Source organism: Tiliqua scincoides, chromosome 2, assembly GCF_035046505.1.
Source record: "Tiliqua scincoides isolate rTilSci1 chromosome 2, rTilSci1.hap2, whole genome shotgun sequence".
Lineage (NCBI taxonomy): Eukaryota > Metazoa > Chordata > Lepidosauria > Squamata > Scincidae > Tiliqua > Tiliqua scincoides.
The window spans coordinates 99,176,722-99,200,346 of NC_089822.1; the positions used below are offsets into that span (position 1 = coordinate 99,176,722).

At 43.1% G+C, this 23,625-nt stretch overlaps 1 protein-coding gene across 1 annotated transcript in view; it reads right to left on the reverse strand.

The window, feature by feature from the left end:
- Nucleotides 1-234: 234 nt before the first annotated feature.
- B4GALT1 (beta-1,4-galactosyltransferase 1) overlaps nt 235-23,625 on the reverse strand; it is a 42,578-nt gene continuing 19,187 nt past the window's right edge. Inside the window, exons 3-6 of the mRNA XM_066614223.1 lie at nt 11,063-11,250; nt 9,342-9,464; nt 2,994-3,098; nt 235-1,383 (exon numbers count right to left, since the gene is read on the reverse strand). Of these exons, the coding sequence (XP_066470320.1) occupies nt 1,248-1,383; nt 2,994-3,098; nt 9,342-9,464; nt 11,063-11,250 (552 nt within the window). The 3' untranslated portion in view covers nt 235-1,247. The remainder of the gene's footprint in view (nt 1,384-2,993; nt 3,099-9,341; nt 9,465-11,062; nt 11,251-23,625) is intronic.

The window sequence follows — 23,625 nt, forward strand, 5'->3', positions numbered from 1 at the left end:
CTGCTTGGGCGATCGCACCACTGCCAAGGCTTTCAGTGGCATTTTAACACTTATTTAGCTTGTGCTGGCATCTGGAGGGTGTGAGGAGCCCCACGGACACCCTTTCAGGGCTCCCCAAGCCTTGTAAAATCTAAAAATAAAGATTGAGACCCACTTCTGGTTTCTGATCATGAAACTGGAAGTGGGTCACGATCTTTATTTTTAAATTTTACAAGGCTTGTGGAGCCCTGCGTGAATGTCAGTGGAGTTTCCCACACCCCTCAGAGGCCAGCTCAGGTAAGTGTAAAAATGCTCCTGAAAGCCCTGGCAGCGACATGATCATTCCAATAATGTCACTGCATTCCCCCCTCCCCTGCAAAGACTTACAGCTGCTGGGAACTGCTGACCTAATCTGCCCCAAGAAACAGTAGGTTAATAAGAGACTGAACTGTACTCACGCAAACATGGTACACCCCAGTTTGCCCACATTATTCACATGGTAAGGGGAAAATTCTCCCTGGTTTACATACCAAGTAAACAGCAACTTGCATTTAATTTTAACTAATTAAGTTCAGAGTCTAAGTATTTTTATTATGCAAACTGGTTTTGCAGCAAAGGGTTCTGAATTATTAAAATCTCCCCCTGCCAGCAGAACAGAATTTAACATTTTTGCTATACATGCTTAAAATTAAAATAAGTTATCTAATTTTAAATTTTTAATAGGGGGAGGGTGAAGGGGAATGACCTATAATTGCATGATACAGAATGACTTGTATAGCAGTATCATTTTCAAGTTGTGTGCAATGGTTACTTAAAGTGGAGAGCACTGAAGTAAACAAGTAGGGCAAAATCCATCCAGAAACCTTCTTGTGCAAGCCCTATTAAAAGAAATGGGAGTCGCATAAAAGCTAATACTTTTGGATAGCTTTCATTCTTTTCAGTGGTGTTTGCACAGGAGAACCTCCTTGGTGGATTGAGCCTATTCCTTGGGGGATTGAGCTTCCACCAATTCCCTGAAACATGGACGCATTTACAAACATCTATGTAGTTTCTAAATCTACAAATACAAGAGAGGGAGAGAGAGAGTTTTATACAACAAAGTTTGAGATTAACATTCTTATGTGTCCAGCCAACTGAAAGGCCTCAGAACTGCAATATAAGGCTTTGTTTCTCATGTTGACGGTAATAAAAACAGCAGGTATAAAATTCTCAGAGGATTAGTAGTCCCTGGTGAGGTTCTCCGAGTCTTCTTTTGCACCTCTCCAACACTAGCTTTTTGGTGATCCAATATCCACTGTGATTTTTGTATACAATGGAAGTTTATCAGTTCGTACAACCTTGTATGACAGACTGTTTAAGCCATCAGAGTTCATTGTCTCCTTTGTGTGAGCAATTTTGTTAAACCTATGAACACAAAAGAGATTTGCAGTTGGGAAATATCAATTTACAATCGGCATCATTTTCCTCCTGCAGCTAATTCTTTTTCATAAGACTAAAACAAGTGTGTTTATGGTCAGACCGTCAAAATGGACACAAAAGGTTGCAGACATTGCTGGCATCACAGAAAGGGAGACTCTGAGCCTATGAGATGGATCTTTCATTGAACCAGCCAATAGTTTAAAGGTGGGGTACAAGCCCCTGAATTTCAGAGACATCTTTCAATAGGAAAAAAAAATTCATACTTGCAGCTTAAAAGAACATAAATATGCTCTTATATGTTTATTATAGTTTAACAGCCAAGTTAGACATCATGTCTAGTCAGCTATGTGTTGCTCTTGAGTCTTCCTCATTCACATCCAAAAGAGAGGTGGTGGTGTTTCCCTGTTTACAGCAAAAGATATGTCCAGATGAATCTCCCCTGCTGTGCTTTCCTTTCACTTCAAATACTCATTTCTAGTATCAGATGGACTGGGAAGTAATGTGTTTGAAATTATGAAATGTGGGGAGATAAGGAATGGTTCAGCTCCTTTCATCTGCAAACCCCATTTGCTGGAAACAGTGGTTCTCCCCTCCATTTTAAACATGAATGGGGCAGACAGGAGCAGGATCCAAAGAAACTAAAGCCTATCCCTGGATGGGACCAGGACTATAGTGAACCAGCAGGTTGTGTGGGATCTTAGATACTGATATAAGCCCTGTCTCAGACTCTAGAGGGCTTCCACTTAATCCACCAATTGGGTACTTGGTACAAAGGGGGGGTGGGAAGAGAAAGGGTGACAAACCCAGAGAGGGAAGAGTCAACCCTTTCCTTTTGTGTAGTTCTCATTTGCTTTCCTAAAACTGCCACAGGCATTCCAAAAACGCCTAGAGGTAGAGTTCCCCCCTTGGGAAGAGGAGGCAATTCTTTACTGGAACTTTTTTTTTTAAGTTTTGTCTCTAGTGCAGTAGTTCCCAAACTTTTTAGAAATCCTAGAGCAGGGGTGTCAAATTCATTTCACTCAGAGGACCAAAGTTAGTATTCATGGTGCCTGCTGAGGGCTGGAAGTGACATCATTAAGCAGGAAGTGACATCACTTAGCAGATGATGTCCAGAAATGTGCACTTGGTTCTCACACAGAAACTCGTTAGTTGCAAATGACAGAAGAGAAAATGTGCAAATCTTTTTAATAATTTCAAGAAGTGAGAGAGTCCAATGATCACACTGGGAGAGCCCAATTATAACAGGGCTGGATAAATTGCTTCCGGGGGGCCGCATCCAGCCTGCAGAACTTATGTTTGACACCTCTGCCCTAGAGGCTGCTGCCAGATTTATAAATGCCAAGGGGTATGGCTATAATGGTGATTGGGTAGTAGTGCTCCCCCCCCAAGTAGTAGCTTGTTTAACCCTTGATGCGCATTGCCTAATGTGCCCTTTCAGTTTCGCAAATCACCAAAAATTGGGTCATGACCCACTGGTGGGTCCTAGACCCACAGTTTGGGAACCATTGCAGATGTTTACATTGAGGAAAAAGAAGGAAAATAGAGAATCTAGCTGTTTGAAACCATGGGCACATCTGGCAACCAGAGAAACTAACCTCTGTGGGTTGGGCTCATTTTTCTGGTCCCTTGAGTGGCGAATCATCCGACATTTTCCAATTGCACCATCTGGGCGGGAGATCCCCATGCCTTTAAAAAGCAACCTACAAAGGCAAAGAAGAGGAGAGACTGGGTAGCTATGATGCAGAGCTCAAGTCACTTGCTGCTTGAAACATGATGAATTTCCAGTGTGGTGGAGATAAAATCAACTTTTTAAAAAAAAACTACACAACTTCTGGCAATGAAAAGCATAGTCTCAGTATAGTATAACATCACATTTTTTAAAGAGGCCAAAAAACAACAATCAATTTGCATATAACCTAGCAAATGGATACTTGGGAGAGTGAAATACTACAGCTTAACATGTACATAGCATATTTCATGTGTTCAAAGCACTTCATGTACATTATCTGGGTAATCTGTACAATAACCCTGTGGCAGTTCTGCTATTTCTGTTTTACAGATTGGGGGCTGAGGCTGAGAGTCATTAGCTTGCCTAAGGAGATGTATGGCCTGATCTAACATGGGGGGGGGGCAGTGCCAACCATGCATGAGCTGCTTGAGAGATGGCTCTTGCAAAAGTGCTATAAGGCACTTGTGGTGGCCAGAAGGAGGGAAGCACTGGAGTGTAGGCCAGCACATGAGTGTATGCTGGACATCCATACTGGTTGAAGGAACCCCAGGAATTGTTGGTGGTAAGCCTGCAGTCAAGTTACTCAGGAGCATTCTGGAGCAGGGGAAGGCAGGGAGAGGGCAACACTGGGCGAGGGGAGGGCAGGGAGGAAGACTGTTCAGGCATGGGAGGGGGGGTGTGAACAGCAAAGGAAGCCTCTGCCAGATCCTAACCCCATCTTCCTGGCCTGAAAGCCCTGTACAGTGCTACTTGATTCTGCCCCAGTGATTTCACTGGTCTAGGTCCAAATAGCTCCATTTGGCAAGCTGGGGCTCAAGGAGACCTCCAGTTGCCTCCTTGGGATATAGTGGCAGCAGTTTCAGCACTGCTGTACCATGGCCAGGTAGACCCATTAGGATTGGCTGCCCACTAATTTGTAGGGGTGGAGGTGAGATTTGAAATGGGGACTTCTCAGTTCACACTCTCAGCTGCTAATTAAGAGTAGTTTTATTCTGCATGAATGCTATTTTTGTCTCTGTGAATTCAAAGATGAAAACCTCACTGAAAAGAACTGGTGATCGCCCCGAGATGAAAAATGGATTTAAGCATAGATTTTGCTGTCTTTCTACTTTTGCAGTTGCAAGCATCAGTCTGAGTGATCTTTGGCAGCCATAGCATGGGACCTCATTCAGGAACACTGGACTTAAGTGCCAAGACATTTGTAATGCTTTCAGAAAAATTCTTCAGTAAAATTGCTCTCTGTCAGTCCCCTGCTCCATAACACAATGCCTTTCAGGGCCTCAACATTCTTCACAGCCAAACCCCATATATCTTCAAGACTGTCTTTTTTTTCTTATAGCAGCCCCCCATATCAACTGTGGTCAACTAGTCAGGCCCTGCTTTGTGTTCCTCCTCTGCATGAGGTGCCAACTATCATAGCTGTTAAGTAGGAGTGTTATGTCAGCTGCTCCAAATATGTGAAATGACAGATTTGTCATTTCCAAGTCCAAGGTGCACAGTTCTCTCTCTTCTTTTGTCATTTCCAAGTCCAAGGTGCACAGTTCTCTCTCTTCTTTTGTCGTCATTTCCAAGTCCAAGGTGCACAGTTCTCTCTCTTCTTGTTGACTTCCTGGAGGGTTTGCAGGATGCATTTGTTTTGTGAATCCTTAAACTTTGCTGGCTTCTCTGGTGGAACAGTATGTTAGCTCTCTGCTCAGGCATAGCCAGAGGCATAGCAAACAAGTTGGTTCAAGGAAAGTTGGAAGCAACCGAGTCAGCTGAATGACACAGCATCTGTGCCTGCCACACCCTAAATAGATGTGGAGGCCCAGAGTGGCTGCTCTGCCCACTTAAGCCACAGTCTGCAACTCCACCAGTGCAGTAGGTGTTAAACTGTAAAACTGCTGCCGGGGACTTTAACAAACGAATTACTGTTTATGTATATGCTGTATATGACCTTGGACTGACGGACTGACTGTGATTTGTGGATACTGACTTGGATAAGGTAACTCGGGACTGCTATATTCAATGTGTATGACCTGGACTGCTTTGACTACTCTATGTGTGACTCCTTGCCCAAATATACAACAGCTAATTCAAAGACTCTGCTGTGTCTGCTGATTTTTATGCACCCTGCTCTACAGACAGGACATACCAAGTTTCCTACCTTAACACAGTAATCCATCACAACCTTATCTCTTGCTTTTGTATTGCATTTTTAGTGTGTGTGACAGTTGTGGAAGCTGCCTTGACCTTTTGCACGGAACTGTTTAAATAAAAGGCAAGAGCTGGGAAGCAGGTATTAGAGGAGTGGAGAGGAGAATCACTTGCAGTAACTGTAGGTCCCATATACGCTGGCCACATATGTTGGCCTTTGGAGGCCCTTTTCCAGGTTATCTCACCTTGAGAAATCAAGCAGGCAGTTGGTGACCAATGGGAGTGGCCTTCTTTGTGAAGGTGCTTCATCTGTGGAATGCCCGGGGAGTCTCACCTGGCACCTACTCTTTTATCCATGGAGTACAGTAAAAAAACTCCAAACTTTGTATTTTCTCAGGACTTTTAAAATGGAAGTTGACTTTGCTTTGTTCTGTGGTTTAATTTTAATTTTGCTATCTTAACCCTGTTGCTTTTATGCTGCTGTTTGTTGGTTTTACTTTGCTTTTATACTGTTGTAATGGTTGTTATTAGCTGTCCTGAAAGGGACAACCAATAGGGCAGGCAGGGCATACATTTTGAAAATAAACAAATGTTGTAATATTTTTAGTTCTAACCCTCCTCCTCTAACCTGGCCCATTTAGTATCATGCGCTGCCATCTGTGGACATGATCCTTTTCTTTTTTTTTAATTATGTAATAGGAGCACATCTCAGCATGTACAGAGTTTCTTTCCCTCACCACTAAGCAAGAGTATCTTTTCCTCAATGTATCTAGAATTAAGACACAGATCCTCCTTCCAAAGTATATGAAAGGGCTCCCATAACGGCCAGAACCCTGTTATCTTGCTTATTTGAGATTAAACACTGTTTAATCATTCATTTCCTCTGACAATATTCCAAGAACACTATCCAGAAATCTTTTTGAAGTATTTAACACTTACGGTGGCAGACCCAGGCCAATGCTAAATCTGACGCTTGTACAGTACTCCATACCTGCTTACTTTTCACTGCTGTTTCAGAGATACAAAGGTCTTGGCGTTATTATGCCAAATCGCCTGGCTTTCGCTAGATGCAAGCTTCCCTAGCAGTAAGGGCCGAGTAAACAGACAGCAGGAATGGAAGCACCCTGTTGCCAAAGGCTTGACTCAGACAGTGGGAAGCTGAACTCTCGTTTGCTCTCAACTCAGAGAGGAGAATGACGAGTCAAGGAAAGCACTGACCCTTGTGCAATACAAAGTGTCAGGCTCTGTCCTGCAATCTTCTGTTTTCTGCCAGATTGGTTCAACTGCAAGGCAACAAAAAAAGGAAAACAATACACAAGCAACATTCTGTGGCCATCTTGGGGTACAAGCCATTGAAGGCTGAAGCCTGCTGTTTGGCTGGTGGCAGAAACGCAAGCCAGGTAAATTCTTCACAAATGAGTAGGAAAAGCAATAATGAACAAATAGCAAGTGTGATGGCCTGGCTGTGATTTATGTGCAAAATGGGAAGGAGGAGGATACTTTTTACTTCTTCCCAGCATAGGCTTGTCAACAGATAGCCTGGTCTGCTGCAGCAAGTAAGAGCTGTCTCCAAACCATCAGGCCAAGAAAGCTTTGCAAAACTTTGTCCTTTGCTTCTTTTTAGATCATAAATTGCTGGTTTAAGTAGATGTGGGCAGACAGGACAATCTACATTTTGTAGGTCTGTAATTTCCGTGGGCTTATTTGCAAGGCGATCCTGGTGTTGATGAAGACAGAATCTTATGTCAGAGGTAGAAAATTGGTTGCCCCAGTAACAAACATTATGACTCAGCCCCTCTGCATGTAACTGCAGAAAACAGGCCTTAAATAGAAGTAGTTGGCAGAAAGCAGCCTTTCCCTAGAACAATGGAAAGAAAGGGTTCCAACTGAACACTTCTGCTTTTTTCCCCCCTCCAAAATGCTGAGGGCAGCATGTTTCCAGAAATGACAAAGATGACACTGCTCACTTTGATAAACAAGGATTTGGGATGTTCTACCCAGTGCAGAATATGCCTGACACACCCATTCCGCTCCCATTCCATGGCAACCATGCACCTGGGACATCCACTGATTTAACAGAGCAACAGTGCACATGCAGGATGTTCATTAGAGTGAAAGCGTTTATAGTACTGTGCTGAACTGTCACAGTGCTTTCCTTCCCTTCCCCCAATCAATCCTGCCCTCTTCACTGGTCAAACCAGAGTGCTAGATCGCTGCCCGATAGCTGGGAATTGCACCAGCACAATGCAGTCTGACAAGATCACACAAGAACTATAACTTTATGAGACTTGCCTGTGTAAGCTGGCTGCAGAATGGGAAGGGGAGCCTTAATTAAAACACAACCCCGCAGAAATGATACTTGAGAGTCGTGCCAGTCGTACAGCTGCATAGGTGGCCATCTTGTAGATTTCTTTTTAATTCTTTTTCCATGTGGCTAGGCACTCATCAGCAATGTCTAGCTTGCAAGTTCCTCTTTTTCACAACAAAGAAACCTGTAGCACCTTAAACAGCCAATCCTATTCCCCCTGCCAATGCAGGAGCACCAAAATGGCTTGTGCTGCATTCTCAGGGGGGACGAGTCCCAGAGGTCTCCTCTGATAAGTAAGGTAAGCATCTGCAGGGCAGAAAGTTCTGCTTGGACCTGCACCAGCAGAATCACTGGCACAGATCCACATGGACCTTGGCCATGGGAGCGGGTCCAGGAGGGGGGGTTGGACTTGGTTGCTGCTGCTGCCCCCACTGAACCCGTCCCTGAACTCAACTTGCCCTCCCATGCCCACACTGCCACTCTGTTCCGCTCTCCCCCTACCCTGTCATCGCTTTGTTCTGCCTTCCCCTCCTTGTCCCACCTCCCCTGCTGACTTACCTCTGTCAGCAGTCTGTTGGCAGTCCGTTGCTGCGCATGTGGCCACTCCAGCCTCACTGCCAGCAGGCTAGCAGTGCACTGGTCTGCATACTGCCATCAGGCCATTTGCAATGGCTATAAACTGGTTCCCATCACTGGACTGCTAGTTCCAGAGGTGGGGAGGAGGATGGAATTGGACCATAATTAATTCATTTCAGCATAAGCTTTTCCACACATACCAGCAGTGACAACACAGTCTCCATTCAGTCTGCCTTCACCATAATGGTGGCTGTCACAGTCCAGGCTCTTCTGACTGATCTTACACACACCTGGTCACATACACAACCAGTGAGTCAGAATGCATGCTCTAAATTTGTTCTTGTGTATACTACTAACACTCCATGAGAGAGCTAGGCATGGTTGCCAAGCAAATAAGCCAAGCTTTGAGTACAAATTCCTGCACATATTCACCTGACTAGCCCAACACACCAAACAGGTGGGTATACATTTTTCAGGGCAAGCTGCCCTCTGGTAAGTGCCACCACCCTTTCTAACAGCCAGTCCTCCATCCAAGGGGAAACTGAAGTCCAACAGGCTAACTCCCCAGCCCTTGCAAGCCCTGAGCTCCCCCAAACTCCAGGGACTCGAATCTCAAGGCTCTGGTTCACAGTTTAGACTGAGTGGCCTAGGCTGGACTTAGATGAATCAACTCCTTTGTACTCCAAGATTGGCTTGGAATGTTTGCAAACTGAAAAACAGGAGAGGCTCCTTTTTAAAAAGCATTTTACCGTATGTGAAAGCACCCACTTCTACTGGAAGGGTATTCCTTTTGAAAGACCTGGGTTCAAGCCCCAACTGTGTCACAGACTTATGCTGAAATGGTGTAGCTTTGGCCATGTCACTTTTGTTCAGCCTCTTAACCTTCCCTATTCTGCCAAGTGGCTTTGCTTGACTGCCACAGTAGCAGGAAAACAGGCCTCGAGTGGGTGGACCTATCTTTGGCTACAGAAATGCTGTGTGCCATTTGCAGCATCTCAAACAAGGTGAATTCCTTATTTGCATAGCTGCAGCCATAAAGATATAAAAGTTCAGCACAGACAATGCAGGAGAAAACCACATATCAACCACCAGAGCACACAAGACAAACAATACTATAGGCTTCTACTTATAAGACCACTGAGGTTCTCTTAACAGTGAAATAAATCTACATTAAACAGAGACAGGGGGCCTTACCTGTTATAAATGTCATCATCTTCACCTCCCCATCCCCAGTAGTTATTGGGAAACCCATTTATTTTTTGAAATTGCTCTTTGTTTAATGCGGACACGCCTCCAAAATACTGATTGTAAGGTAAGCTGGAAGAAAGAAAGGAAGGTCATCATGAATATGACAGATAATATGGCAGACAAGAATTTTCTATCCAAAGAGCAACCACCAATTTGCTTATTCAAACTGGTTCTTAGTGAGGTTGCCCAACTAGTTACCATTTTCACATCCTACTAGGTATACTAACCAAGAACACATTAACAGCAGATTAATTATGGCTGCCTGGAGCATTCTAATACCCACCAACATAAATTGATTATTCCAACTATATATGGTTTAAACTACAAAAAATAGGCTGCAATCCTAAAAATACTTACAAGGAAAGAAATGCTATCATTTACTCGTAAGCATGCATAGAATCATGCTATCTATTGACTGCATGTCAGACAAAAGTGTTTACTATCCCCTGTAAAAAAATAACAACTCACTGAGGGCCAAATCCAACCCAATTTTCCAGTGCTGGTGCTGATGGGCCAATGGGGCGTGTGCTGCATTCCTGTGATGGAGAGGCAATCACAGAGGCCTCCTCAAGGTAAGGGAACATTTGTTTCCTTACCTTGGGACTGCATTGCGGCTACACCGGTGCTGGAAAGTTGGATAGGATTGGGCCCTCAGATGCCATTAAATAAGGCAAGGATGGCCAATGGTTGCCCTTGAACCAGATATGAGCCCCAAAAGTAATGTTTTTCAGCCCCTGGTGGCTCTTCCTGGCATGTGAAAAAATGTTGCCTCATGGTTTTACTCATAAGACAATCATTTTCAGAAGTGCTGTAGGAGAGAGCAACTCTACACTTTAATGTTACAGCTCCTTCTGGATTTTGTACGAAGTAGTAATTTTCCCCACTCATGCCTGAGTACATATGCTTCTAAAACTATGAAGACCTTACAGCTAGAAATCATGAACTTTAAAGAAGGGGTGATGATGAGTGAGTAGTGGCAAATCTATCTGGAGAACAGAGTGACCCCACTGAGAAGAGGGAAGCTGGCCATCCTTGGAACAAAGTGCACTCTAGGGACCCCCTCTGAGCACAGGCCTCTGTTACGAAACAGACATAAGCCCTGTTCAAATGTACTGTAAACATGGGCACTTGAATGAACAACAGTGCACTGGCAAGTCTCATCCCCACTGCTGATTCACTTGTAGCCTTGCCTTCCACTCTCCCAGTGGAGAACGTTTGCCTTTTCACAATGGCATCTCTAGGGTTTGCATCACCCAATATGGGAGGCCAGCACATTACTCCCATGATGGTCCTCCTCCCATGCAGTGGGTGGGGCAACACCCCAAGCAGTGGGCGTGGTGATGCACCATTGTCCTGTCCCCCCCCCGATGGTTTTTTGGCTATAACTTTTGCTAGAATAGAGATATTTCAACACGGTTTGTTTCATTGCATTCTGTGTGAAATTACATATCAAATGATATATAATAAGATGGTATTATTCAAAAGCACCAAGATTTTGGGCAGTAATGGTGTCACCACCCCCCTGTGCATGTCACCCGGTGAGGCCCGTCCCCCCCAGTGACACCACTGACTTTTCAGTGTCCACAGTTACTGTATGTCTGAACAGGCCTACATTATCGCATGCTTAGATACTACCTTCAGATACGCGTTAGCAACTGAGCTCTTACCGAAATCCAAACTTATCCATAGACACAGAGAGGTGCCTGGGCTGGCTGTAACACTTGTAAGTATTTCTGTCATCCATAGGGATCAGGTCAACGTCGCTAAACACAAAGCAGTCATAATCATATTCTTTCAAAGCTTCTGTGAAGCCTATGTTCAGAAGTTTTGCACGATTAAATGTTTCTTCTCCAGCCTAATACAAGAAAAAGAGGTTTTAAGTATCTTAAGCCAAGGCCAGCTAACGTTTCCTGCATGCTGCAGCACTGAGTCTGCACAAGCAGAAACACAAATGTACCAGTGGGAAAGCTCACTCAAGCTGCCATTCCCCATTTTTTTCTGACCTGTTTAGCTTAAAATTATTATTAGCTAGTTTAACCAGAAAAAAGCATGGTTTTGTAGCAAAAACCTTGGAGATTTGGCTTTCCCCACAGACTTGGGGTGAAACCTTGGATAGACCAAAAGCACAGATATCAACTTCATCTCTGTGTAAAGAATCTCTCACTACTATATGCTCATTCTAAAATGGTTCAACTTTCTCCTCCTGGCTGGAGGGCAGTTCCTCTACTTGTATTTTGGTACTTGTGAAGCACAATAAAGATAGCTGGACTTAGCAGAGATTCTATTGATTACTGGATTTCATTAGTTTGAAATCCAGCACAACACAGTGGCACACAGGTCAAATCCTTGATATGAAGCAAGTTCTGGGTTCTGGGTTCAGAATCTGTTATGTACTGGAATCCTGACAAGATCTCTTAGTTTAATAGAAAATGATTGGGAGATCTCATGTTTATTTGCACCAGGCAAAGCAGGGGAGGGACATGCAAGTTGCCAGTGTCACTCTGGGTACTATCATGGGGCCAAGGAATGAGGAGGCAGGCTAGTCCTGAAGGACTGATAAAGAGAAATAAGGAAAAGCCTTTTTTCAGATTAGAGCACTAAGATGGTGCCGTGTTGGGAGTTTCATAATTTACTTGGTTCAGTTCAGTGTGTTACTGGTAGCCTAACCTGTACGTAACCAATGCATGGATAACTGAGACCAGACCATCACTCTTCAGAACCAGTCAAAGTCTATAATAATTGTGAACTGTTTTTGCATGGTTGACCCCAATTGGCTTTGCCTGCAATTGTGCAGTTGTGTCTTTGTCCTATTTGACAAGGACACCTTGTTGCCTTGTTGACTTAAAGATAGCAAAATTCTTGCCAAGGTTATGATCACCTTCAAGCAAAAGCAGAGCAGCATTGCAATGCAGAGATGTTAAAAACAATTGGCAAACACGCTACTTATTTTCCTATATTATGTATATGTTTTCAGTTTTAGAGAGAGAAGTTGTCTTCCTGATATTTTGTAAAGACCTGGATCTCTCTCATGTTAATAGCCTCTGCATGATAACCCTGTACACCTGTTTTCAGTGATAACAGCCAGATATCCACCATGGGGTCTTTAGACAAGAGGTAATTTAAATCTGGGGGAAAAAATATCTTTGCACGTCAGGCAGGCAGGGTTATAGCCATGCTGCTAGTTTCCCCCACTATTTTGAACCTCTGTAGACGTGCATTCCAGCAAGAGATAAGTTTAGTGGTGGCGTATTTTTAAGATACAACTAAGCAAACTGTTCAGAAATTGAGAGGCTATTTAGTAGAAGGCTAGCCCTGTTGTTTATGGCTTTAATAAAATATGCTGGAGGACTTTCCACCCTAAACACTGCACAATGCTGGACTGCAGAGAGAGCTTAAAAAGATAAAACAGCTAAAACAAAAAGGTTCACAAAAGGATGCACAGGATGGTGGAACTAGACAATACAGAGTACATGTGGTTGCTTCACTCAGTAATGTGTAGCACAATAAAACCGGTGATGCCAGGTCACTGTACGCAGACATTCCTATTCTTGTAAACCACAGTCATTGGAATGGAGTGAGGTCAGTGAAACTCAGCATAGCACACGTTACATAAAGCTACAGATACACAGTCCTGGAAGGAGAAGAAAGAAAATACAGGAAGTTGCTGCTTTTGACAGCAACTACGCATCCCTCTTACCAGTTAGTTCTGCACCAAAGATGCAGGGGGATGATATATTGCTTGACACTAACTACATCATTAACAACCAACAACTGCACCTGAAAGTTGTGCAATCATATTCTAAGCAGCAACTGCAACTCAAATGAACTGCTCCGCCTGGAGGAAGTAATGCGTTTTCCTAAGTATAAATTTTGTAGGCAGAATGCAATGAAAATGCAATATCCACAAAAGATGCAGACTATGGCTAGCCATGGAATGGGCCTGCACATCCACAGCACACAATATCCGTTAAAGGGGCAGACTATGAACCACAGCTCTTGCACTGATCACACACTAACTGTCCTAAAGCAGTTGGACGACTATCCTAAGGCAGTTATCCTGAATTAAGCAACATCCGGTCCTCTAACTGCCTCGTAACCGTATAGCAAAGTGATTGTGGGCTGGGAAGTCCCCAGTTCAAATATTACTTGGTAGGTTTAGAGAAGTCACTCTGTCGTGGGTGCCTATCAGTGCTGCCACACTGTACTTCTGGTAGCCGCATCTCAAAAAAGACATAGTGGAAATGGAAAAGGTGCAAAAGAGAGCGACTAAGATGATTACGGGGCTGGGGCACCTTCCTTATGAGGAAAGGCTACGGCGTTTGGGCCTCTTCAGCCTAGAAAAGAGACGCCTGAGGGGGGACATGATTGAGACATACAAAATTATGCAGGGGATGGACAGAGTGGATAGGGAGATGCTCTTTACACTCTCACATAATACCAGAACCAGGGGACATCCACTAAAATTGAGTGTTGGGCGGGTTAGGACAGACAAAAGAAAATATTTCTTTACTCAGCGTGTGGTCGGTCTGTGGAACTCCTTGCCACAGGATGTGGTGATGGCGTCTAGCTTGGACGCCTTTAAAAGGGGATTGGACAAGTTTCTGGAGGAAAAATCCATTATGGGGTACAAGCCATGATGTGTATGCGCAACCTCCTGATTTTAGAAATGGGCTATGTCAGAATGCCAGATGCAAGGGAGGGCACCAGGATGAGGTCTCTTGTTATCTGGTGTGCTCCCTGGGGCATTTGGTGGGCCGCTGTGAGATACAGGAAGCTGGACTAGATGGGCCTATGGCCTGATCCAGTGGGGCTGTTCTTATGTTCTTATGTACTTGAAACATTCAGTGCACTAGAAGTATTTAAAATGCTAATTATTATTACTGGTTGAGCCTCAGTAAATTATTTTAGAAAATGTGAAGCCATCAAGCCAAGGTTATCTACAGGGTTTCCTGGTGCCTTCATCTTCTCTCAGTCTTTAAGCATATTTCAGCTAGTTTCAACTTCCCTCTATTACGGGAATAAATAACTGAAGGAAAAACTGCTAGGAGGAGGAAATAAAAACCTTTGATGGGAACCCTCCCACTTTTTTACACACATATTTATGAAGAAATAATCTAACCAAGGATAATAAGCATTAATGTTCACCCTCTTTCACTCCTCAGTTAGGAGGCAATCTTAAAACTATCAAGTCTGTTATCTGCCCAAGCCCAAGTGACAAAGTAATAATGTCAAAACTCTCTCAGAAGAAACAGCTTGAGTAGGTGCCAGGCCTAAAGACATTTTAGAGAATTATTAAGCTGGGATGTCTATGAAGCAGTTGACACGTACATAGAAATGTGGCTAACCCAGCTGGCTTTGTCCCAAGCTTACTTCACCTCTGTCCCCTGGATCATTATCATATTCTCTTCAGTCTCCCATCAGTTGGGGCAGGTTCTCCACTCCTCCCACAATTCTTTTATGTATCCCAAATTATGAGCAACAAGCTCCATGGGGGCCACTGAAAACCAGCTCAGTCTCTTGGTTATGCTTGAATGAGAGAATCTGTGACATGACGTTTATGTAGAAACAAATTAAAGCATCAATGCAAATAATGCTCATCAAAGCATTAATAAATCAAATCATTCTGCCAATAGATATATACGGTACATTGTATGATGGCCCTCATTTCTTAGGACAGACCTGGATTCTCAACAATCTCAGCAACACTCGCTGGAATAGAGTGGGCAAAAGGCAAGTGACTGTGCCTCAGTGATACATGCTGGCTCTTACTGAAACTTGATGAGTGCCCCCTTTCCACCAGAGGAGTGGAAGAACCTTCGAACAACAAGTATAGCGAGTACAGATGTTGGACAAAGAAGTATAACACCAGGTCAGTCTTGAAAGCAGCTCTAGCAGCAACAGCAACAAAGGGTCTTTTCTAGTTCACTTCCAGTCCTCTTTCAGATGCTGAACTGAATGCATGGATCTCAGGGGTAGAGATCATGTCCAGGCAGAGCCAGACCTGCTCATTTGGTGAATGCGTGGGAGGACATAGTGTCCTATAGCATGGCAAACTGAAGTAAAGAAATCATGCACATCTACTCAATTTATATGGCTTGCAGTTTTTCTTGGCACAGAATCTGAATTTCCTAGAAACAGTTTTTTGTTTGTTTTTTTACTGTGGAGTACATACAACCTTGGCATAGAGTGTCTGAGAACAAACTTGCTTGTCTGTCTGCGTGACTGTGCCTGGTTTGAGCTTGCAGTGGTGCCCCCTCCCCTTCCAGTTTCACTCATGATAAATATAGAAAACAAAATTAGGAAGCAGAAAGGTCAACTAGAAATGAAGGTCTGTAGGGATTTAAAAAGTCTTGTAGCCAGAAACATGAGAGAGAAAAAGAGAGAGAGATCAAGCATAAAGGAGAGAGATTTAACAAACAAAAGCAAACTTTTCCCTGAACATTTGCTTTGAGATAGTGTTAAGAGTGTTTCTTGCACTTTACAAGAAAAAGGCTGCAATCCTAAACACACTTTCCTGGGAGTAAGTCCCACTGACTATAATGGAATTTACTTCTGAGTAGACATGCACAGGATTGGGCTTAAAAACCTTAGCCAAGTTTAAGTTTATGCTAACTTTGTGATTAATACATACAAAGGCAACAGGGTCACCTGACTATTTGTATAATGGGGCAGGGGGGCATTTAAGCCTTCCTCTATTCATCATGTCTGCCTTGCGTGGCACTCCTGACACTACTTCTCTGCTAGTCACAGCAAACCTGTCTGGAACCCCAGCTGGAAGGAAAGTAGCTTGGGAAAAGGAGCACAAAGGAAAACTAGTGGATAGAGGGAAGATTAAGCAACCCAGCCTAATCACCATTTCTTCCCTTCAAAACTGCTCATCTTGCTGCTTTTTAGGTATTTGGTAGAAACCCAGGTACCCAGACCACCGCTGAATGCATAGCTGGTCCCTCAGTTGAAGAATATGGTGGAATTTGTCACCTTGAACTTCAGGTATTGGGAAAGAATGGTTCATTTGAAATCAATGTGCAGAGATTGCAGTCTAACAAGGACTGGCTGTCATGAATAAGTACATGTTAGGCCTAGGTTAGCATGTGAAGCCTGAACCAAACTAAGACAGTGTAACGGAGAAGTTGCTAGCAGTTCCCAGCTGCAAGAATGTGAGTAAATAAACGATTGTTGTCTCTCCTTTGCTGGCCAGATAGGACAGATAACAAGAATTACAACCCATTGGAATGTTTAGCACCTTAGCAGACAGAGAGGCCTTATCAAGCGTGATGGAGTGCAGCTGTGGATCTCCAGTTGGGAGGGGTAAAGAACTATGAGGGGTTAGCAACCAGGCCAACTTTGAGAAGGTTCTGTTCCTCAAGGGTTCTGATCGGACAGCTAATAAGTATGAAGTCACCTCAGTACTATTAGTATAAGAAGTATAATAATGAGCGCCTGGGGGTGTGGGGGTGTGTGCGTGTGCACGTGTTCCTTCTTGGACAGAGTTTTTGGGTGCAACATCCTGCACGCATGTGAGCGCCATTGTCCATCATGGGCACCTGGCCCCATAGGTAGCCCTGGAGCTAAGAGATCTACAAGACTAACTGACCCAGGTGAGAGATGGGTATTAATAGAGCTAGCCAGCTAGCTTTATTATTTTATTGCTGATATGTTTCCTAGATGTTTATGCCTCTAGCATTTGCTGCCTTATGTAACCTTATGTACTTAATAAACTAAAATCTCTTTTACCAAGCTGTTTCATTGTCTGTTAGGGACAAAGGTTCAGAATCCTGCCTAGCCGTTCAGCAAGCTACCAAGTGCTCATTGAGGTCTAGTAACTTGAGGACTGAGGCTTTAATTGGAGAAAGAGCTCAGTGCCTGCAAGGGATAGAATTAAGCCTAGAGGGTCTCAGTGTCCCTGGACTAAGGCACTGGCACATACAGGGTGGTGGCAGTACTACTGAGCAAAGGGCCTTAAGGGCTTTAGGGTTCGAAAACCAAGAACCCTAAGCACCCAAACCCCCATTTGTTTATGACACTGGCAAATATAAAAATAAAAATAAACAGGGATAACAGGATAACCTAGGAAGCTGCTTTATATTGTGAGTCACACCTGTAGTCCCTATAGGGTTGCATTGACTGCCAGCAGCTCTCTTTCAGGCAGAGTCTTTTCCAGCCTTATCCAGAGATGTCAGGGATCGAACCTGGGATGTTCTGCATGCAAAGCACATGCTTGCCTGCTGAGCAGCAGCCATTCTTGATGCTAGAGAAGACCCTGCTCCAGGGTTTTGGACAACGGCCTACTTCAGTGATATCCACTAGGTAACCCACTGGCACTGAACAAGAGATGTGAAGGACGGGGGGGGGGGATCAGAATATTTTTCCTCTCCCATCTCAGTCTTGGTATGAAGTGGAAAAAAATCAAATGGGGAGACAGCACTCTTAAAAAATATTTTTTCTTCAAGAATGATGCATGAAATTGAGAAACTCATTTCTGAGCTCTCTCTCTCTCTCGAATAAGTCACTTTTGAGCGTGCTCTCTCTCTAACATGTTTATTCTTCCGTTTCTTTGTTTTCCTATTGAGGTGTACACATTATTTCAAGTTCAAAATAACCTTCCTTGTTGCTTGCCACAACACTGACAATTTCTGTGGTCCTTCCTATTTGCTAACTGATAAAAATATAAGCTTGGTCACCTTAAAGTTGTAGCAGCTTGTAGCTCTCAAATACTGGCCTTATTTACAATTCACTTTGAATAAAAGCCTCTAGGAGTGTTTTACTTCATAAATATATATCAAATTAGTGTTTTATGTTCACTTTCAACTAAGTGAAATTTCACATTAACATCAATTTCACATTCATAAAACGGTTAACAAGTTTAGGTTTGCTATGTCTACATTTCAAATTTTCTCCCCAATTTTCCCCCATCTCCATTTCTTCTCTTCCCACCTAACAACTCCAAATATTCCCAAAAACTGCCCATCGCTACTCAAGACCTAACCCACTAAGCCCCAAATCCTAACCAACTTTCCCGCACTGACATAGCTGTGTGAATGGGACTTGTGCTGAATCCTAGTTGGGTGGCAGTCACAGAGGCCTCTTCAAGGTAAGGGACTGTTTGTTCCCTGACCTCAGAGCTGCATTGCCCTTATTTCAGTGTTGGAAATTTGGTTAGGATTGCACCCAAAGATGCTTATTCCAAGGCTAGATTCCTATTACAGTTGTTGCAGTTCTATACTTTAATACAGTGAAGCTTTTCTGGTCATGATTAAACAGTAAGAGGTTCAAGAATAACTGTAATAAACAAATCTGAGGACAACCCAAGCACCTTCCTGCTGTGTCCCTCCAAAATGTGACCTCAATTACTAGGTGGTTCAGACAGCCAGCTGGACTTCTGCCTCAAGCAGCAGCTGTAGGTTTTTGTCAAGTCTGGGCAGAAACAACCGTTGAACCAGCCAATCCCACACAGAGCTCTCTGCTCCAGTCTTACATGTCAAACAGCTGGTGCTCATTAATTATCTGGCACAAATATTATCTAAAAGAAATGAGGAGCATTAAGATTGGTTTTGCAAGCCAAATGAGTTCAAATCAGACTTGGACATTGTTACTTTCTTGAAGCTGGCAAAGCTCACAGATTAGAGTCTTTCCCCCACCCCTGCTGTTTTTGCAGGAGAGTTTGCTGCTGTTCATTAAATCCTTCAGATGTTATCAGATTAGGGAGGCTAAACAGCACATGTAGTGTAAACAAGAATAATGAGATCACTGCAAATAGCTATTTTATATCTCCATATATGCAGCTTAGTAGTGTTCAAACTGTGCTCTGAGAAATTCTGGGGTTCTTCAGGATTGTTCTGGGGTTCTTATCAAGGATTATTAGCTGTGTTCAGATGTCACATTCTCCAGTTCTCCACATACCATGGTTTGACAACTTAGAAGTGAGCAGCATACCCATGTGCTCACTTCTACCCTTGAGCAGTTGTCTTAACAGGAAAGTTCCTCATTCATGAAATCAGTTTCCCATGATGTCTGAACCAGCTGAGTGATCTGTCCAAACAAGGTAGGTTCAGATATCACAGTTAAAACTGCTGTTTGACAGACTAGGAAGTCTTCTGGGATAAAATAATAATACGTTACTGATGGCTTTTAATGTGCATTTTATAGTTTATAGTTTTAGGTCTATCATTCTATGTATTTCATCTTTTCTGTATTTTAATTGGTTGTCAGCCACTTTAGGTGCCCTTCAGGAAGAAAAGTTGGGTAAAAATTGAATAGTAAATAATTCCTGCACTTCCCCCTACTTTCTATATAGTTGTCCCTATTTTTTGGACCTTTCTAATTCTCCAGAAGTCTTGGTAATGTCTCAACTTCAGAAAAGCAGTTCAGACATCTTCCTGTTGCATTTCCTTTTTTTTTTTTTTTTTAACTTAGCACCATTATAGAAGAGCCACATGGCACGCAAGGTAAGTACAGTATTGTACTACTTGCTGATTTGCTGACAGCAAATCAAAAATTTGTCCCAATTTGCTGTCCATGCCTGGGCTTCCCTAGAGACAAAGGATGCTGGCTGACCCACCTGCTGAGATTGGTATGTGCCCGCTGATCAGGCAGCCAAGTCCACTTGGCTAGGTAAAGGGATGGTAGACCCCAGCTGACCCTCACTCCTCCAACTGGCTGATCCTGTGACATTAGCAAACCTAGTTTTTTATTTTATTTTAAGGGCAAGTACAGAATTGCTCTTGTTCATTGCCTATAGTTTGTTGTTGATGTGATGAACACCATACATTAATGAAATGTTTGCCTTCCTCTTGTTAGGGTGCAGGGACTTAACACCTGGATAGCGCAAACAGCTAAAGATAAGAAAATATCTAGCGAGTTGCGGTCATGGATTTTATTTTATTTTCTGCTAGCCTTATAAGCTTTGTGTCAGTTTTGCCAAACTCTGTTTTGAGACAGTTCTGCTTTCTTTTGAACTGTGTCTTGTGTTTTCATGACTTACATCCCCTCCATCTATTTAAGATTGGATAGACTTTCAATAGGCTCCTTTTTGTTCTATATTACCTGCCTAGAACCAGTTCCTCAAACTGAGTTGCCATACTTTCGCAGACTACTGTGCCCTTGAAAATGGTTGCTATGGTTTTGCCTAACTGGGAAATTCCCAGATTTTGGAAGCCCCCTTTTTAAGATCAGGGAGGAAGATTTCTAAGGTGGCCTTTGTCTGGCTTTTCTCTACTTTGTTTGTGGCAGCAGATACCTACCAAGTCCTCAAACACTCCCAGATCAATCAATGGTAAAGGGAAAGGACAGGAGGGCTGTCACTAACTGCTAGGTATTGCGCCCATTTTGTGCTCCACTTGTCTTTCCTGGGCTTCTATAAATCTAAGCCTGTGAAGAGAGAAAGCAGAGGAGAAAGCACATGCACACAAAGTTTATTCCTGCTCCTCTAACCATGGTTTGGAGAATGCAAGAACGTGACATCCTGAATGCAGCCAATGAGAAAAATCAATAATTGTGGATAAACCTAGCCACAGGGGAATACTAAATGAACTGCAGCTCAACCCAAGGGTCAGGCTATTGAGAGATCAGGGGAGAACTGCCATTATCCACCTGGATAGAGAGCAAGGGACTAATTTTCTGGTGAGTATGCCTCAGAACCTGGAAAAAGAGCAGCCGCTGGCAAACAATTCCTGGAGACCCACCTTTTTCTGGACCCAATTCAATGTGCTGATCTTGCCCTCAATGATCTAGGACCAAGTTACCTGAAGAACTACATTGTCACATATGAACCTGCCTGGCCCCTGAAATCTGCATCAGATTTCTCTGATCTTGGGCAACCACTGACAATGCCAGCTGACGGGTATTGTATGAGCGTCCCACAGATGCATATACAGTTCCCAGATTTCTGGCTTCTAGGAAGACGTTTAAAATATTTTTAATTTCAGCAAAGCCTCCCCAAGTCTGTTAACTTTTTTTTCTTTTGGGTTAAGGCATTTCTGCCCAACATTGTATATACGTAAAAGGGATCAAATGTGTACACCTGTGGGCTGGGCAGAAAAGGGTTAAGTTGTGCTAGTTCTATTGATTTTAATACTGGTACAGAGTTAATAGCTATTTAACTTACATTTATGACAGATATCCTTGTCTACTTCCTGTATAATGCTTTGATCCCTCAAAAAGCTGTCTAAATAAGTAAATAAAAAGTTGCATCTGTTCTAGACAGCACATGCTCAGTTCATGCAGGGCCATGGTGAGCTCAAACCACTGTCCTGTGTGAACTGAGTGTGTTCTCCAAAAACTCTGCAATACTCAGGAGTTTCTTGGCAGATATACAAGGATTACGTGGCACTCAGGTCCGTTTTTTATTATTAACATTACTGAAACATATTTTGTAGATTTTCTTGTACAGGTGACCCTTAACAACAACCGTCTCTCTCACAACCAACTGCTCCCCTATAGCAGCAACCTCTGGTGTAACCTGAGGTTAAAACATCATGTGTCACTCTTCTCCATAGCAGGCCCATGATTTATCAGCTGCTCACAGAGCAACTCACAGCCTAGAACCAGGTGGTCAAACCTTGGCTCAGGAGCTCTCAGAATGCAGAATGCAGCTCTCAGAATGCAGCTCTCAGAAATATGTTGGCCAAGCTCTTTTGTGCATCACAACTGATATAAAAGGTAAATAAGAAACATTCAAGCTTTACAATTATTTACCAAGAATAAACTGAGAGTCCACTGGATTAATACATAAGTTTACTGTACAAGGTGAGTAAATGATGAGTAAACATACAGGTGTGCGTCACTTAATGACAAGGATACATTTTCCAATCCCTGTGGTTATGCAATTTGGTCATTAAGGGAACATTCAGCCCATTCTAGTGCCTTTGTTTAAGATACTCCCTGCCACACACTAGCTGGCTGCACAGGCTATTGGAGAAAGCCTCTTTCTTGCATAAACAGGCATTCTGCTGCAGGCTATGGGAGACCTGATGCCTCATTAAGAGCCTCTTTATTGTGCTATGATCATATATGTGGTCCGTCATTAACTGAACGGTTGCTAAGCGGTGCATGTCCGTACTTAAGAATTTAAATGCTTCTTAAATATTGCAGCTGTCAAACATCTCTCTTGTGGCTGTCAAGCATCTGAAGTTTATCGTATGTAGCTCTTACATTAAGCAAGTTTGGCCACCCCAACCTAGAATCCAGTGTGCTACGAAAGCAGATGCTCTGGCTGCAGAGTAAGTAGTTGCAGATGGCTTACATGAGTGAGCTAAAAGTGACGCTACAGTAGATGGTAATTTGCATCAAGATTCCTCCACTTGCTCCAGTCGTCCAACCCCCAACATTTTACATATTCTTGCTCTCCCCTCAATCCCATTTCAGCACAACGTTCAATTTAATGCATTTCCAGCATTCTGAAAGTCAGTGGCAAAAATGCAATGGATTCCTGTTTGAGTTTGCATTGCACTGAAAATTAAGAGGTTGGACGTTACCATTGAAGCAGTAGGTTGGTCAGCATTCCTCCCCGTCTATGAGATGCAGAGTACAGAAGCAACGCAGATGGAGTAAGAAGCCCTCACATAGAAATTCGCCTGGCTTCAGCGATTGCTTTGCTATAGGACAGGTTTAACAAGTAAAAGGTAAGAGTTCCCCACTAGAAGGAAGGGAAAAAAAGAAGAGAAAGGATGGATGCAAAGGAAGGACAGACAAGGAAAAAAAAGAGAAAAGCAATTGTCAAGAGAGCAAAGAAATAAGAACATTTTTGTAGCAGGTTTTAAAAGCTCCCACATAAATCCTTCCCAGAAAAATAACATCTGGACAGTTTAGGGCCATTGCCAGAGTTGCTTGTGGTGTATGTATCTGGCCAGAGGTGTACAGAACACAATAAACATCCTGTCACAACAAAGTTAACCAAGTTGAATGCTTCATTGACAAATTAGGTCATGACACGGGATTAGCTGTACGTGCACGACCCATGAGCCATAATGAGAGAAAGAAGCGCACAATTACATTTTGTATTCGCCTCATAATAATCAATCCTCCATCCTTTTTTAAAAACTGTGCAGACTTATTTTTAACCAAATCCCTAGGGTGCTGCCCAAAACAGTAACACAAGCATTGCTAAAAAGACTGGAACATTTCCAATCAAGCATACTTTCAACCCGAGTTCCATTATTTCTATGAAATTTTACATGTACATGAATGACACTATAGCAAAAAAAAACAAAAACACCTAGAAACCTATATTCAG